Raw genomic sequence first — 18,736 nt, 5'->3', positions numbered from 1 at the left:
TGGAAAAGTGGGCTAGTGCACCAGAGTCCTTTGGCCTTCGGTTGACAGTTGTCTCATTGGCAAGCATATCACACCTATTTGATCCTATTATTGACTTCTTCTGGATAGTTCTAAAATGCATATCCGCACATTGAGCGTAATCACATTTAGGGGCAGCCATTTAACATAGGACACTGGATCAAACATAACCATTTTGAAATCAATGATTACCGTATAGATTTCTATCATATAGAGGTTACTGTTTTATTTTGAGGGCTGACTTTTGGATTCATGAAACCGTTTGTATATAAAAAATCAAACTAAACATTCTTGTCAATTATGTTAAACAGTTGATTTTCTCTTCAAAGAACGAGTGACAAAAATCATTAGACTGAATTCGGTCCCATGTATGGTATGTTCTCGTCGTTGTCGTTATTATTTCTGTCTTTGTTGCTCCTACGCGTCTTGGCGGCAATGCGACGCTTACGTTTAGCATCCTTGATACTTGTCATCTACAACAAAACAAATAGAATTCTTCCCGTTATTTTTGCGCAAACATCATTTGGCTCAATAATATTTTTTCTGTAAGATATACATTGAGCAAAACTATGAATAGCTTACCTATTTATATAAAGTTAACATTTTTTTTCAAATTCCATTTTTCCGAAAATAAAATTTCTATGAATTTATTTATATATTGGAAAATAGTTTTGACAACTAAAAAACGGAATATCGGAAAGTTGAAACAACGGTTATTGTTGAAAAAAATATTTTCATTTTATTACCTGTTCAACGTTTGTATTAGGTTTTGAACTTTCAAATATTTGGCCTCGAGCTTCACGGGAAATTAATTGTCGTAATACGCATCTGGTGTAGTAAATGTTTTATATTAATGTTATATATTATGTGAACAATGAGATACAAAGCACCTTGAACTGGTCACGTGGAATTTTTTGTATTTAGTGATAAGACTGAGAGCACGATGATGGGTAACGTTGCGTAATTAGCAAAACGAAAAAATATTAATAGAAAAACAAAGGATATAGGGCTTTTATTGCTGTTCTTCATCTCAAAGTCACGGTGAGGCCTTCAAACGGAACAAAAAAAAAACCTCACCTCACTGATAAACATGACCAGATTCAATTTCTCTATTTATTTTTTTCATCTGCTTCTGACACGGGGAGGATTGCTGTTACTGCCTATCGCAATCAACAGTACACCCTAAGGCACCGTCCCTTAGTGGCTTCTGCAGATGGTTCATTCCTCCTATTCCCACTTTTTTAAAATCTGGTAAGAAAAGTTAAAATTTCATGTGGGAATAGGAGGAAAACTTGTGCAAACAAAGGATTATACTGTATAAACATTGTGTAATCAACTTTTAATTAACCAGCGTTTTTTTTTTATAGGTAATAGGTTATTTTTGTATGTGTATGAATTCTGTGTTTTTAATTTAAATAAATATGAAAGAAATGGAAACAAATGTAGTAAATTATTCTATTTCTTTTATAACACAAATTCTGCAGTAGAGTCAATCAAGCATTATAATATGAAACAAACAATACAAGTTAAAAGCACTAAAACAAATCATACATTGTAGCACACACATTAGAAATTCACTGTATATTAGTCTATCAAAGTTTATTAATCTATTCAACGTGAATAAGGTGGGAGGCTGTATCACCAAACTGTAATGTTGTGACTTCCTGGTTGAGGTATCTATCCATAAGCTCTTCTAATCTGTTGTTGATTTTGACATACTTTCGTTTTTGGGCCACTCTCTTCCTACCGGCTGCATACTGGATCATGGTCAGGGCGTAGCTTCCTCATGTTTCAGTAGTTTTATGACTTTAAAGACGTTTGGATGTGGGTTCTGGAATGTTTCTTCCGCTTGCTTTGCCATCCCTTTAGATGATATGTAGTCCGCAGTCCCTGTGTTGTGTAATTTTCCAATCAGTGTTTTGTTACATAGTCTGTAAAGGGCGTGTAGTTGATGTTAGTATCAATCTGATCTATATCGACTAGGGCATTAAACCACACATCTTCAACCTCAGCAGTAAGTACATGTGGAAGGACAGCGGCACGGCGTACTAGTTGATGAATGTTGTTGTCTTTCTTGTATGGAACCTGAATCCCTGTTCCTTGTGCTTTTCTCCAGATGCATTGTGTGTAGTGGAAAAAAACAGTGGTTTGCGTTGATGTAAGAAAATACATAATATGCTGCATTTTGGATGACGACTTCATGAATCATAGTCCAGGAAGATAATGGTAGGCTGAAGTTGTAGTTAGTGTTGGTGACATACATCTTTGAGTAAAGTCGGGAACCTTGTGTATGCTAGTTCGCTCTTGGCTGGAAGTAAACTGTGTACCAGTGGATACATTGCGCCGCCAACCATTGCGTGAAATGTGTAAAGTTTGAAAAATAGGCTTGGACAGGAGTAAAATGTACTTTTACCATACTAGTATATTATATCTGCTGCTGCTAATGTGTTAGATTCCTTCGAGTTCTGAAGATTTAATGCACACCCAATTGCAACTGTGTTGTCGTCTGTTTAGTGTTAGCAAGAATTGGTCACCTTTGGTAGTACGTGTCCAAATACCCTCTATGATGATTTTTTATCAACGTTTTTTTGGTAAAACTGGTTCGGATGACAACTATTTAGGTTTACAAATTCAATGATTTTTTAATCTGACTTATATTACTTCTGTTTATCTGACTTATTCTTTATTTTAAGGTAATTCTTTGAAGAAGAAAAAAAACATTTTACAAATAAACAGTGTATTAATTTTTATTTTTTTTAAAATAATATACTTAAACAGTGTAAGAAATATACAGGTAAATCTTAGGTGAATTTTTAATTAACCTTGATTGTTATAAAAACAAATTATTTATCAAAACATCTATTGTTATTTGCATGTGGGAATAGAAGGAATAGTTATTTTTAAAAAGTGGGAATAGGAGGAAGACACCCGATTCACCCTGCAGATGAACAAATATCAATCTTAACAGATAATAATTTAAGTATGTTCAATTTCTTTTTTGTTTTTGTTTGTTATATGATTAACTTGTTCCTCTGCTTTTGACACGAGGAAGATTACTGTTGCAGCTATCACAATAGTATATCCATAAGCATCGTCCCTTGGTGTCTCCTGCAGATGAACAAACTATATATCTTAACCTTATACATCTTAAATGATAATTGTGCTGATGTGAACACATAGTGCACTGCTGGACATGGAAATAATCAAGGGAAAAATATTCAAGAGTACTTCTAATGTATTTTATTATTTATGTTATTTTCATGTGTCTATAATGATATCTGTCACATTATATGCTGTACAATGTCTCATGTTTGTTGCTTTTATTGTCATATCTAATTATAATTGTTAATTGTAAATGCCCCCTGTGGGACCCTGATTGGAATAATGAAACAGTTGATTCGTTTTAACTTTGTTCCTCATTAATGACAGTACCCAATTTGCAAAAACTTTGTTGAAGACACGTCAAATATATGTTAAATTGCTGAAAAGCGTTTGTCAAATATATAATTTTAGACCCATTTAAAACTAATACTGATATTCAAATTCCATTTGAATTAAGCAAATACAGTGGGAATTTGCCATACATTTTTGTGTTCAATAAACCAAGGACTCCAATACTCGGTAATGCTTACCTCCGTCTGTAGAGAGTCGTATGCAGTCTGTAATTTGTTGAGCTCTGTTTCTACTTTCAAATACATATACTCTGCTTTATTACAGTCCTCTACAGACAAAAAATAATAATGCATTTTTAACTGTGATATTATTAGTTGAACACCGGTGTTTTTTGTGAGTATTGTGTTACTCAGTCTTTTGTTTTTCATCGTGGTGTTTAAGTTTTTTATGGGTTTTTTTTTCTTTCATTTGGCTATGAAATCTGTCTTATGGTTTTTTATGGGTTTTTTCCTTTCATTTGGCCATGGAATCTCTCTTATGGTTTTTTATGGGTTTTTTTTCTTTCATTTGGCCATGGAATAAGTCTTATGGTTTTTTATGGGTTTTTTCCTTTCATTTGGCCATGGAATCTGTCTTATGGTTTTTTTGTGGGTTTTTTCTTTCATTGACCATGGAATCTGTCTTAAAGTTTTTATGGGTTGTTTTCATTTCATTTGGCCATGGAATCTGTCTTATGGATTTTTTTAAGGGCTTTTTTCTTTCATTTGGCCATGGAATGTGTCTTATGTTTTTTATGGGCTTTTTCTTTCATTTGGCCATGGAATCTGTTTTATGGGTTTTTTTCCTACATTTGGCCATGCAATCTGTCTTATGGTTTTTGTGGGGTTTTTTTTTTCCCTTTCATTTGGCCATGGAATCTGTCTTATGGTTTTTTCCCTTTCATTTGGCCATGGAATCTGTCTTATGGTATTTTTCCCTTTCATTTGGTCATGGAATCTGTCTTATGGTTTTTATGTTTTTTTTCCCTTTCATTTGGCCATGGAATCTGTCTTATGGTTTTTATGTTTTTGTCCCTTACATTTGGCCATGGAATCTGTCTTATGGTTTTTATGTTTTTTTCCCTTAGATTTGGCCATGGAATCTGTCTTATGGTTTTTGTGTTTTTTTTCCCTTACATTTGGCCATGGAATCTGTCTTATGGTTTTTTCCCTTTCATTTGGCCATGGAATCTGTCTTATGGTTTTTGTGTTTTTTTCCCTTACATTTGGCCATGGAATCTGTCTTATGGTTTTTTATCCTACATTTGGCCATGGAATCTGTCTTATGGTTTTTATGTTTTTTTTCCCTTACATTTGGCCATGGAATCTGTCTTATGGTTTTTGTGTTTTTTTTCCCTTACATTTGGCCATGGAATCTGTCTTATGGTTTTTATGGTTTTTTTCCCTTACATTTGGCCATGGAATCTGTTTTATGGTTTTTATGGTTTTTTTCCCTTACATTTGGCCATGGAATCTGTCTTATGGTTTTTCCCTTACATTTGGCCATGGAATCTGTCTTATGGTTTTTATGTTTTTTTTCCCTTACATTTGGCCATGGAATCTGTCTTATGGTTTTTATGTTTTTTTTCCATTACATTTGGCCATGGGATCTGTTTTATGGGTTTTTTTCCTACATTTGGCCATGGAATCTGTCTTATGGTTTTTATGGTTTTTTTTCCTAACATTTGGCCATGGAATCTGTCTTATGGTTTTTATGTTTTTTTTCCCTTACATTTGGCTGTGGAATCTGTCTTATGGTTTTTTTCCCTTACATTTGGCCATGGAATCTGTCTTATGGTTTTTATGTTTTTTTGCCCTTACATTTGGCCATGGAATCTGTCTTATGGTTTTTATGTTTTTTTTCCATTACATTTGGCCATGGGATCTGTTTTATGGGGTTATTTCCTACATTTGGCCATGGAATCTGTCTTATGGTTTTTTATTGCCTCCTTGATAACTTCTTATCCTCCGTCATTACAACCATGCTAACACGAGATCACGAAGTCAGTTTCCAAATTATTGTACATTTATACAGTGTCCTTAGTACCAATTCCAATAAATTTATACATGCAGTGGTGTATATTTTAACAATTTTTCATTTGAAGAACTACATTTTATATAAAACTAACCTTTCCACAAAATACATGACCTGTAGGCTGCCATTCGGTCTTGTTGTAAATGATCCCATTGCTTCTGGTAGTATGCATGGATACGACCTGCTCTTGATTCTATTTCGGCGTTTACCATTTTCCTAAAAGGCACAGAGTTATATCAACTTTATAGCTGTCTATACATAACAGGCTAAAGACAGGTAGTAGGAACAACATTATAATCATTTTGTCTTTTATATAACTATTTCCCAGAATATGACTTTTCCAATCCCTTTTCTCCAGTTTATAAGCAGAATTGTCTTATTCTATGTCGGCATAGTGAAGCTTTTCCATATGTTTGACGTGTACTCCTCATATTTTTACATTTATGGACGATTTTGAGAGACAATTGCAATGGAAATCTACATTTCTAAACCTTATTTTCAGCAACGTTTTTTTTTTAATTAATAGGTCAATTTGTCTGTATTTGATTGACATTTTCAACAACAAAAATGAATTTCTATAACAAGTCTTCTTAAAATTGTTTTGATATCCATGTGATTATCTTAGAACTTTTGTTGTTTAAACACGATCGTGTCAAATAACAGTAGAGAACGCTTGTATATATGCACCTAAAAGTGATTTGCAGTGGTTGTATGTTGTCATGAATGAATTCGGTGGAACAGTTGAACTTCTAAGCTTTTAGATCTTGGTGTACGTTTTAAGTTCTTTATCTCAGTGATGAAATTAATCTTTCCCGCAATTTTCTGAATTAAAAACAAATCTTGATATTGTTAACTCCAAATACCATTTTCGTTAAATGATAATCTCGCTGATGTTGCTGTGGTTGTGTTTGCTGTTGTTGTATTAAAATTATGAGAAGATACAAAAATTTGAAATAGATAAAAGACGAAAAGTCCCGCAACAGTCCATAAAACACTACAAAGAAAACTAAATGAACTCATGTGCTTTGGATGGGATAGACAAATCCTACTTCACAATAGGTGCACCTGTCATGTTGCACATTCAAACTATAATTTCGGTGATGTCATTATCGAGGTAAAGAATAAGTGGTATTGATTATGACAAGTCGAACATATCACAGGTCATCTGTGACACAAATATTCTATAACGGTCAAACCAAATCATGATGGCGTCCGTAAAACCTTCGTAGGGGTGACTTTAAGTCACCATTTGAAACCCTTTATTCGATAGCTTCCTTGCTAAAAGCAATCCTAGTTTAAGGAAACCATGACAGAATACGCAAGCCCTTGAATATCGTATAAACTGGGTGATACATATTCCATATGCAGATGCTGCTTCGGTCTTTTGTAAAAGTCTAGAGCAGTAAAATATATATTTTTATCATTAAAATTGTTTTTAAATCATTTTAATTTCTGTTCAACCTAAATTCGCCCAGTGGCAGCGTAATATTTCGCTCTGTAGACTGTGTAACATTGTTCACTTCTGGAACTGCTTCGCATGGAACGTCTTCTTCTCTTTTCTCTGTTTTTCTGCCCTTTTTATTCTTTTTGTCTTGACGCCTTTGCTTTAAACTTCGTTCCTTACTTATATTTGTTGCTCTCCGTTTAGAAGGAGAAATTCCGGGTTCATTTTCTAATTTTGCTGAATAAGATATGAAAGATCGCATTAATTTATACTTTGTTACGTTTTGTAAAATAGGTTGAAAACGATTTAAGACGAGTGGATACAGTTTCATATTATATTGTCTTTTTGTGATTTGCAGATATCGCCAACTATATAGACGACATCCTGTACATACATGTGGTTTGTGAATAATCACAATAAAATGTAAAGAAAAGAAAGGATTCAGTGGCGGATTCAAATTGGGGACATAGAGGGCGTACACATCCCCCTATGATCGTAAAAATTATTTGGCCTTCTTTTACTTTATTTTACTACTATTAGCCTCCCACCTTTCCTCGGACCCTGGTGTATGTAGATAATTTAAAATATTTGAATACAGCATTTAACTTGGCGCTTAGACGGACTTATTTTCGTACTCTCTAAACGGTCAGTATTTACTTAGTAATTAAGTTTGCATATTTCAGTAAGAACAATGGTCGTCTTTATCACCTTTCCATAGCTTTCAGGGGTTCATATTTGGAATTTTAGTGTGTGTTGTGATGTTGATTTTCCTATTCTGTTCAGTTACCTAAGAATTATATATTTAGCATATATGTTCGTCCGTGCTGTCATACGCCTGCACACTATTTGTCCCGTATACTCTAGTTTTTCCCCGATACTTACAATCCCCAAAGTCATCCTCGCCTGCCTCCTTCATCGCCACAGATAACAAAACCCTCTCTATGAATTTGTTTAACAAATCATCGTCAACGTCATTGCTGTCTACTTTAGAATATTTCTTCGGATCAACATAAATTTCTTCCCCCACATACGGTCGAAGTTTTGTACTTGCTAGGAAGTATGAATTACTGTCATCGTCACCAAGGTCTCGATATCTTATGCGAATGTTTTCTGGTTTAAGAAATGGTCCTTCGCTGTCCATTATTACAAGCAAATGAATTGTTTATCGCCTCGGTGTAAAATATTATGACGTCGAAAATTCCGCGAAAATCTGAGGTGTTAAGTAGTGACACTACTCGTCGATATGTAAACTCAATTTGCGACCATAAAATATACGTTTTAAGAATGCAAAGCTTAAAATACAATACAGTTATCTCATAAATATCGAAAACTTTTTGAAATAGTCATTTTGATATGTCATGAACTTACGGTGGTCTATTCACGTAAAAAAAATACGGATACGAAAACTTTTATTTGGGCGCCAAAGGAGAAGAAAACACAATACAATCAAAATATGATTTACAATGTTAACACAAGTAAAGCAAAAAGAAAGTAATAGCATCACAACAAGGCCTTAGGGGAAGTAATATTGAATCAATATGATTTGATGAATCTGTCTCCACGAATTATATCATGTGTTCATATTTGTTTATCATCCCAAAAGCCCATTCTTTTTAATAAAGCAGAAAGTTTGGGGAGGTTATTATTTAAAGAAATTATTCGTTAAAATTATACATACAAATATACGATGTTTTATGTTTATTATTCATCGAGATATTTGCATATGATGTTATCATTTCCCTCCCCAGATAGCAAACAACGAGAACAGAAGGCTATCGGAGCTTTCGTGTAAAATTAGCTCTTATGCATCTCAAAGGTCAAACCAAATATTTATATCTATACAATTAATGTCTCGACGATGTTTGAGATGATGCATAATTATTGTCTTGGTCTACACTGCCCACCTCGTCAAATTTAAAACCTCCTTACCTTTAATAAAATTGATAAAAAGTTTGTATCTTGGTTTTTAGTTATATCCTTAAAACAATGTACTAGTGTATGTAAGATCTAGTTTTTGGGTAACTGAACCCCCCCCCCCCCCCCCCCCCAAACACACACACACCTTAAAAATTAACCCCATCATCAAAATCTGCAAAAAATGAAAAATAAAAAAGTTGTGAAATTGTAAAAAAGAAAATCGTAAAACCATGTGTCTTACAAGGTGTAGTATCTATGAATGTAAAAGTGTAATTCTGAGATAAATAAATATTGATTTAAAAGTCCATTTTTCAGTAAAATACAGAAAAAAGGAAAACAAATCTTGGTTATGAAGGCTACACGAAGGTTTGACAAAGTAAGTGATGGCTAGAAAACTTTACTCACAGACTATCTAAATGTTAAATCAAATAAAAACTAATTCAATACTGAAAAGGTATCTAGAACCATGTGCAAAACAGTGTAGCCGAGACCATTGATTGGCGCGCTAAAATATTCAATTGACCGGGTCAGATTAGGTGAACGTTCGTCTGTAACGCCCACAACTCACGACGTATTTATTATAGACATTTAAACTGTGGGTTCACCAAAGGGTCTCAACGCCTAAATAAAATAATTCGAAAAACTAATCAGGAATAACCTTTGTGTTTTGATTTATATTGAATACTTAAACGTTCTTTACTTGTGTTTTTGTTATGTTTTGATAATGAATTTTTATGATATCGGACGTTCTTTCAGCAAAAAAGGATTTAACTGGCTTTAAAAGTTACAATGGATGTGTTGATTATTATCTTTTTTTCGGACGTCAAAGCGATTTAACAATTGCGGTTGTCCAATTATGTCATCTTTTAACTTTTATCTGGTCAAAATTTTATTTTAGAACGAATGCATGATCAACTTTAAAAAGTGTGCAAACACAAAACATATAGACAAAATATACTTCTTTCCTGTCTTTTTCGTACTTGCAAGTTATTAGACAGTAAAAAGGCTATTTGGATCAAGCCTTGTGAAATTTGCATTTACGTTTTTGAATAGGTACAGTCAAGTTTAGCGATTGATAATTCATTGATAACATTCTGGCGTATCACAAACAAACAACTTGTAACGTCTCATTTCATTGGCCGAAAGATTTAAATACAACAACAATTGTAGTGTGCACGTGAATTGACACAGGTGACCGACAATGGAATGTACTACGTTACTACGAACGTAAAAAAACAATGATTTTTGGTCGAAATAATTAAATAAGTATTTTGTGAATTTCAAATAGTGGGGTCGAAATATTATACTAATAATTTGTGTTAAGTAATATTCTTTATGCATGCAGCACTTGTACCGCACTATGAAAAATATAAGGATAAAATAAAATACATGTGCCGCTTTTATACGGATGAATGTATGAACCACTTTAATTTCTTTCATATTGACGCTAGGTTATTATCCTGACAATGTCGTAGTTACTTATAATAAGGATCTCATAATACTGATCCATTTCAAATTTATGATGGGTTGCACATTCCTCTTTTATTTTTTTCATGCTATAAAACGAAAATAAAGTAGCTAAGCGTTTGGTCATTCAGAAATGACGTGTCATAAACGAGCAAATTGTCCCCGAAAGATCGTATCATGTGTGCACGTGAATAAAGATGTACTATGCAATGTACTATCATGGTCATCACGAAATTCAAATGAATTCAGTGAAGGCATGTTGGTGTAAAAAGGTTTGAAATGTTTCATCGGCGAAGATTTTATTTTTGCATGTGTGGAACTAAAAAATAAATAAATACTTGTGAGAAATGTCGTAGTTTATAAGGAACTATATAAATGTACTGTTTTCGATTTTAATTGGTTGAAAATTTATCCTTTAATTTCATACCGTAAGAATAGAGCTTTGCATAACATTGTTGAACTATCCGCCAAAGTAACGTGTGGCATGCGTGCGTATTAAAATGAAATACAAAATCATACATGTATGATAAACTTATAAACGAAATATTAAGAAATTAAGGATGACTACTGTAAAAGTATGTACAAAAATGGAGTCACCTTTTATCAATACATTTAGTGAATAACCATACTGTTTAAAACTGATTGTTTTCTATGCAACTATTTAAATATTTACAATATATAATTTTCAACCGAGGATAGCAAAACAGTTAATTATAAATTAAGAAAGTATATCGCTGGAGTTTATAAAGTACATTTCCTTCCACTGTGCCATGGTTTGCCATCTCCATTTTTTCTCTAAACAAAGCATGGCTGGTTACATGTTCTGAATTTACTTAGAATTTCGGGATTTTTTTTTTCAAAATCAAATAAACTAAATCAGAAAAAAAATCACACTATCCTAAAACTTATGAAAGAATATGAATAATGAACATGACAGTTTATAACACAAACCCATTTACTATAAAAATCGAGCAATATCTTTAGTATGTAATTTGGTTATTTTTGTAGTTAAGTACGGTTTCATTTCAAGTACAACGTTAATTCATCAAGTCCATTAAATAAAAGATAAGGCAGGGTGAGCAACTTGACAAAAAAAAAGGCAGGATGACGATTTATGTAAAAAAATCAGGATAAACTAATAAATAGTCAGGACCTAACAGACTGAAAAATAGAAAGACAGGACAGAGATAACAACTAAAAAAAATGCAGGACAAAATGTTTCATCCAAGTCCCCCACCCCCAATCAAAATAAAATGGTAGCTCCCTTAATCCAGAACCAATTGAGAGGAGACAGTTGAATTAAATATTTCGACGTGACTGTTAAGATTAAAGTTTAAAATTTTACATGCACATGTATAAAAGCTAGAATTGCCATGGGATAATCAAGAACACAATCATGTACGTGAATACGACGATGGAAGTTTTTAACGACCTTGACCGGCTACGTGAATACTGATCAGTCCATTCAGCTTTATAGTACGCGTGTTCTATTTTCGCAGGTGTGAGGTCGAAGGTTTGAATTGACCAATGAAAACGATCGTTCCTTAACGAGTTAATCTAATAACGTTTGTTTGACTGATTATGTTGCACGACCTTTCGCTAAGCTTGGCCGCAGTTCGGTATACAATGTATAGTTTGATGATCTTTTCTGCTAACTACTATACTTGTGAAAAACCCTTGGCAACAGAAACATATTCAGCTTTTTTTTTAATCGACCCAATTTACATAGTAACGGACGACTTCGTACATTTTATGATCGCAAATAAAATATGTATATAATATACTGTGCACTGTAGTTCGTATATATACTGAGACCCTTTGGCAACCCCACAGTTTAAATGTTTATAATAAATACGTCGTGAGTTGTGGGCGTTACAGACGAACGTTCACCTAATCTGACCCAGTCAATGGGATATTTTAGCGCGCCAATCAATGGTCTCGGCTACACTGTTTTGCACATGATTCTATTAAGTTGTGAATTAGCTCCTGTAAATGTTTTTCGACATTCCATGAAAGTTTAAGAATACAATTGATATTTCAAAAATGTTACGCTAGACTGAATATAAATGTTAACTAAATAAATCTATAAGTCCATTATCAATGAAATACAGGGGGTAAAAAATAATCAAAAAAGTTCCCTCTCATGCAATTTCACGATCACCATTATGACCAAGAAGCTTCTGTCGAACCTTAAACATTTTCATTATAATTAACAAAATTATTCATGTCTAGAAAACTATATATATACATGTATATATATCACTGACACAAACAAGTCTGCTTCATACTTGAGCGTTTACCTACATCAATAGATAATACAAGTCGGTTCAGATATGACGCTTATTATTTCCCACTGAAGAATTTCTCTTTCCTCTGCAGTGATATATCAGTCTGTCAGCCTTTTCTATTCTCTACAGTGATATATCAGTCTGTCAGCCTTTACTATCCTCTGCAGTGATATATCAGTCTGTCAGCCTTTACCATTCTCTACAGTGATATATCAGTCTGTCAGCCTTTACTATCCTCTGCAGTGATATATCAGTCTGTCAGCCTTTACTATCCTCTGCAGTGATATATTAGTCTGTCAGCCTTTACTATCCTCTGCAGTGATATATCAGTCTGTTAGCCTTTACTATCCTCTGCAGTGATATATCGGTCTGTCAGCCTTTACTATTCTCTGCGTGATATATCAGTCTGTCAGCCTTTACTATCCTCTGCAGTGATATATCAGTCTGTCAGCCTTTACTATCCTCTGCAGTGATATATCAGTCTGTCAGCCTTTACTCTTCTCTGCGTGATATATCAGTCTGTCAGCCTTTACTATCCTCTGCAGTGATATATCAGTCTGTCAGCCTTTACTATTCTCTGCAGTTCTATATCAGACTGTCAGCCTTTACTATTCTCTGCAGTTCTATATCAGACTGTCAGCCTTTACTATTCTCTGCAGTTCTATATCAGTCTGTCAGCCTATACCATTCTCGATCTACAATGATATATTAGTCTGTCAGCCTATACAATTATTTATACCAGTTATGTTAGTACGACACTAAAGCCACTGTATACATTATGTGAGATAAATAAGTACCGTTTTTACGAAATTTTCGAAGTTCAATGGCCATAAACCTGTCAAATAAAGTTCAACCTGAACAAAACAGTCTCTTCCTGTATTACTGTACTCTAGAACTTCACATGCTTTATACCAGATATCTGCAAAGGTGTCTGATTAAAGTGCTAGCCTAACAACTGCAATTTTTATCAAATCTTCATCTTCAAAGTTCGTGGCCAAATAAAAGGAAACATAAAGATATGAAGCACATAATTTTCCAACTAAATATAATTTGTTTAAAAACAGAAGTTCAAATGTTCAGCAAAAGAAGTGAAGAAAAACTAATTTTAATGATTTTTTCAATGTTAAATGATTTTTTAACCAAAATTAGGTCAACTAGAATATCAACCCTATATGTAACTTACCAAATTAGCTTCAATTCTACAGAAAAACTCCAAAACCGGTAATTCTATCAAAAGTGGAAGAAAGGTGAACTCATCTGTTACTCATCATATTTTACACATAACTAGAGGCTCTGTCGCTCACCTAGGTCTATGTGCATCTTCAACAATGGATACTCTCCATCTTTGTGGACTAGAATAGAATTCATGACAAAAATCTCTTCTTTGTTGATCTAGTCTTGCTGGTCGTTTTTGCTTCTAATTTAAGTTTCTCTCTATCTAATATAGTTTTTTTTCCAGATAGCAAAAACACATAATCAAAGTACTGAAGTACCGAACATCAGATGACCGCAAGTTCTTGTGGATGGTCACAAGCACTTGCCTCAGAAAAAAAAACCACATCTCTATACCTGAAAGTGAGGTTAATGTACATAGATATATTTTTTCCTGAGACAAGTTGGTGTGTGGATGATGAATGAATGACAGGGAATTCAACCTCACCGTTATAACTATTATATTGTAGTGATACAAATCAGTATACTCTGGATTGTTGTTATATATTATATTAATATTTGTATATAACAGTTACATGTATATATAATTTTAATCCATTTGTATATCATTCTATGCTACTATTCTAATAATAGTTCAGCTCAAGTGCATGGTGGACACTCTTCTGTAATAATTCGATTTTTCTAATAGATTGGATTTGAGTAGGCATTCATATTTTCCCGCAAAACGTTCTTGAGATATTCTTCCGTATGCTTTAGCTCAAATTTTCGGTATTCTTGATTTGTTATTGATATATATATTTCTCACGACAAAACATTTACATATCATTTATCTATGTTCTTAAAAAATATTTTCATGAATATTTATTGATGAAATTGATATATAACAAGCGATAAGGAATGTTATTTTGCGTTCGGTTATCAGTCAAAAACGAAAGTCACGTGGGTAGAAATGCCTGTGGCAACAATACACCGGAATGCCCTCACGGTCATCCGATGTAAAAATGATAAAAGTCGTTATCAAAGAGAACAACTTCAGTAGGGGGTCGTCAGACGATTTCAACTATTCGACTTATTTGTAGATCTTGTCTTGCTGATAATGTTTGCCTATTTAAGTTTCTATCCATCTATTATACTTTTTTCAGATATAAGGCAAAATCGCAAAAAAAAAGTACAAATCGTAATTTAATGACAATAACTCCAATAAGGGGTCATCAGACGATTTTAACCTTGCTGACTTATTTGTAGAACTTATCTTGCTGATCATTTTTGCTATAGAAAGTTTCTCTCTATCCATTATAATTTTCAAGATAATAGGCAAAAATTTAGAAAGTTGGTAAAATTCGTTATTTAAGGAAAATAACTCCTATAAAAATTCGTCTGAGATTTTGAAAGTAAATGGACAATAGGTAGATCTCATCATTCTAAACAGTTTTTGTCCGCGTCAGATTTTCTCTATTTATAGTGATTTTCTATTTTTTAGCCATGGCAGCCATGTTTGTTGATGGATCAAAACTTTGGTTACAATTTATAAACTAGATACCCTAAGGAACATTCAGTTAAAGTTTGGAAGTATTTGCTCCTGTAGTATTTTTGAAAAAATAAAGACTTGCACGAAAAAATGTAAAAAATAAACTTTTCAAGGGTAATAACTCCTTAAGGAGTCAATTGATTATTTTGATCATTTGACTTATTTGTAGATCCTACTTAGCTGAACATTTTTGCCATTTACACTTTCTCTCTATCTATTATAATATTGAAGAAAATAACCAAAAACAGTAAAATTTAATAAAAATAAACTATTTCCAACAGTAACCCAACAATGGGTTATCGAACTTGTTTGTTAATGGATCAAAACTTCGGAAACAGATTAAAAACCAGTTACCCTAAGGAACATTCAGTTAAAGTTTAGAAGTATTAAGCCCAGTAGTTTCAGAAGAGAAGACTTTTAAATGTTGGCAAACATTATGAACAAATTGTGTAAAATTGTCTTTAAAGGGCAACAACTCCTTAAGGGGTCAATTGACAATTTTGGTCATTTAACTTTTTTGTAGATCTTACTTTGCTGAATATTTTTGCTGTTTACAGTTTATCTTTATCTTCAATAATATTCAAGATAATAACCAAAAACTGCAAAATTTCCTTAAAATTACCAATTTAGTGGCAGCAACCCATCAATGGGTTGTTCAGTTCGTCTAAAATTTTCAGGGCTTATAGATCTTGACCTATTGCACATTTTTACTCCATTGTCAGATTTGCTCTTAATACTTTAGTTTTTGAGATATAAGCCAAAAACTGCATTTGTCCCATGTTCTATTTTTAGCCATGGCGGCCATGTTTGTTGATGGATCAAAACTTCAGATAAAGTTTATAAATTAGATACCATAAAGAACATTCATTTCAAGTTTGAAGGTATTTGGCCCAGTAGTTTCAGAAGAGAAGATTCTAGAAATAGTTTCAGACGATGACAGATGACGGATGCCAAGTGATGGCATAAGCTCACATGGCCCTATGGTGAGCTAAAAATGTCTTGATGTTTAACTTACATGTAACTTATAAACCTTGACCAACACTTTGAACAACTACGATAACTTATCATAAAATTCGTAAGGGTTCCGCGGAACCCAGTGTCTCGCCTACTTTTTGCTGTTAATCACAGGCTCAGCAAAAATGAGGAAAAAAATTAATAAAAATATTCCTCTCTATACTATCTTTTGATTGTAAGTAGCTTCTGTCCAAGTTTGGTAAAAATCCAGGATAGTTTATGAATCTAATAAATGTTTTAAAAACTTAAACTGCAGACTGTATGTAATGTTAACTGGAAGAAAAACTAAGTCCATTTATAAGTAAAATACGGAAAAAATGGAACAAAATTTCCTTCTAGATACTAGCTTTTGATCATAAACAAGCTTCTGTCTAAGTTTGGTACAAATCCAGGATAGTTTAAGAAAGTTATTAAAATTTTAAAAACTTTAACCACAGAGTGAATGTAATGTTAACTGGCAGAAAAACTAAGTCCATTTATAAGTAAAATACGGAAAAAATGGAATTTTTTTTTTACAAAATTTACTTCTGGATACTAGCTTATAATCATAAACAAGCTTCTGTCCAAGTTTGGTACAAATCCAGGATAGTTTAAGAAAGTTGTTAAAATTTTAAAAACTTTAACCACAGAGTGAATGTAATGTTAACTGGCAGAAAAACTAAGTCCATTTATAAGTAAAATACGGAAAAAATGGAATTTTTTTTTTACAAAATTTACTTCTGGATACTATCTTATGATCGTAAACAAGCTTCTTTCCAAGTTTGGTAGAAATCCAGGATAGTTTAAGAAAGTTATTAAAATTTTAAAAACTTTAACCACAGAGTGAATGTAATGTTTCCTGGCAGAAAAACTAAGTCCATTTATAAGTAAAATACGGAAAAAATGGAATTTTTTTTTTACAAAATTTACTTTTGAATATTATCTTATGATCATAAACAAGCTTCTGTCCAAGTTTGGTAGAAATCCAGGATAGTTTAAGAAAGTTATTAAAATTTCAAAAACTTTAACCACAGAGTGAATATTTGTGGACGCCGCCGACGACAACGACGACGACGACGACGACGACGCCGACGACGCCGACGGAATGTAGGATCGCTATGTCTCGCTTTTTCGACAAAAGTCGAAGGCTCGACAAAAATCGAGGTCAATTTAGCTGGTTTAAATAGTTCACATTTATTTTTTTGCATCACACTTATAAAAATCCTTACCAATTTGGAAACTGTTCAGTGGCAGATCCAGAGAGGGGGGGGTGTTTTCTGGGGGTTGGAACCCTCCCTTTTATTTTGACAATCAATGCATTTGAATGGGGACATATAGTTGGAACCCCCTCTTTATCCTGGGTTAGGAACCCCACTTTTATAAATGGCTGGATCCGCCCCTGCTGTTATAAACAATGCCATAATATGTTCCTGTTGGAACACATATTCTATATCCTTTTATTCATTAACAAATAATGTTACAGTAATATTTGTTCCAGTGGAAATAATATTCCAGAATATTTATTCCAACTGGAACTAATGTTATGAAGGAAGTTCTATTTCACGACAACTATACAACTATATTCTGAAAAGACAAAACACCAAATATAGTTAACATAACTATTTAATCATGAAAATGAAGTCAAAGACAGATGAACACTTTTGGTTTTATCTTTTGAATTTTTTCCCATTTTGTTGTGTAAACTTTTATAGCTTACTATAAGTTATGGGTATTGCTCATTTATGAATGTCATAAAGTGCCATGTACATGTTATTGTTTTAAAAATCCTCGTCCTTTGGAGTCTGCTGGATAGTTATCTCATTGGCAATCATACCACATCTTTATGTGTTCTTTACAATCATTATAAATACTAAATTTTCTTGAATATTTCATGTTTACAATGATCCATGAAAATGAGGTCAATGTCAGATGAACATGATTCTGTACACCAGATATCTATTTTACAATCTTTGGTTTAACACAGCTAGGATGTAATTGACATCTTCTCATACTCAAGCTATAATGCTTTCACCAAGGCAGGCTATTGCTGTTGAACATTCTGATCTGGTTTTGTTGGTGCTGTTGTTGGAGCCATTAAGAACAAAGAATTGGGAATAAATGAAAATACAAAGGAAATATAAAATTTTTAGATTTATTTTATTCATACATAACAAGTAAAAATTCATAACAACATCATAACAAATATACACACAAAAACCCTTACAAAGTATAAAAATAAACAAAAGTGTACATGCGGTATGGGTTTTACTCATTGTTGAAGGCCGTAAGGTGACCAATAGTTGTTAATTTCTGTGTCATTTGGTCTCTTGTGGAGAGTTGTGTCATTGACAATCATACCACATCTTATTTTTATATATGTAATTAAAACTTCTGACATCTAATAAGAGAAGAGATCCATTGAAGTATTGGGGAAAATTATTT

At 33.1% G+C, this 18,736-nt stretch overlaps 1 protein-coding gene across 1 annotated transcript; it reads right to left on the bottom strand.

The window, feature by feature from the left end:
- Window positions 1–244: 244 nt before the first annotated feature.
- On the bottom strand, window positions 245–8,091 carry LOC127728805 (uncharacterized). The gene is made up of 5 exons (XM_052236417.1): window positions 7,811–8,091; window positions 6,946–7,165; window positions 5,579–5,700; window positions 3,651–3,739; window positions 245–491 (listed from the first exon to the last, which is right to left on the bottom strand). The coding sequence occupies exons 1-5, from the start codon at window positions 8,067–8,069 to the stop codon at window positions 366–368; spliced, it is 816 nt and encodes a 271-aa protein (XP_052092377.1). The 5' UTR covers window positions 8,070–8,091; the 3' UTR covers window positions 245–365.
- Window positions 8,092–18,736: the final 10,645 nt, after the last annotated feature.

The sequence above is a fragment of the Mytilus californianus genome, unplaced genomic scaffold, assembly GCF_021869535.1.
Source record: "Mytilus californianus isolate M0D057914Y unplaced genomic scaffold, xbMytCali1.0.p SCAF_2, whole genome shotgun sequence".
In the NCBI taxonomy this organism is placed as follows: domain Eukaryota; kingdom Metazoa; phylum Mollusca; class Bivalvia; order Mytilida; family Mytilidae; genus Mytilus; species Mytilus californianus.
The sequence above is the reverse complement of the archived record's forward strand: the minus strand, read 5'-3'. Positions and strand labels throughout refer to the sequence as shown.

What these genes read in the sequence shown, in the direction of transcription:
- LOC127728805 (XM_052236417.1), bottom strand. Translation starts at nt 8,069, where the DNA reads ATGGACAGCGAAGGACCATTTCTTAAACCAGAAAACATTCGCATAAGA. An exon ending in CTGCCACTGGGCGAATTTAG is followed by an intron (nt 5,701 to 6,945) that starts GTTGAACAGAAA and finishes TGTGCCTTTTAG; the next exon opens with GAAAATGGTAAACGCCGAAA. An exon ending in GTCATGTATTTTGTGGAAAG is followed by an intron (nt 3,740 to 5,578) that starts GTTAGTTTTATA and finishes TTTTGTCTGTAG; the next exon opens with AGGACTGTAATAAAGCAGAG.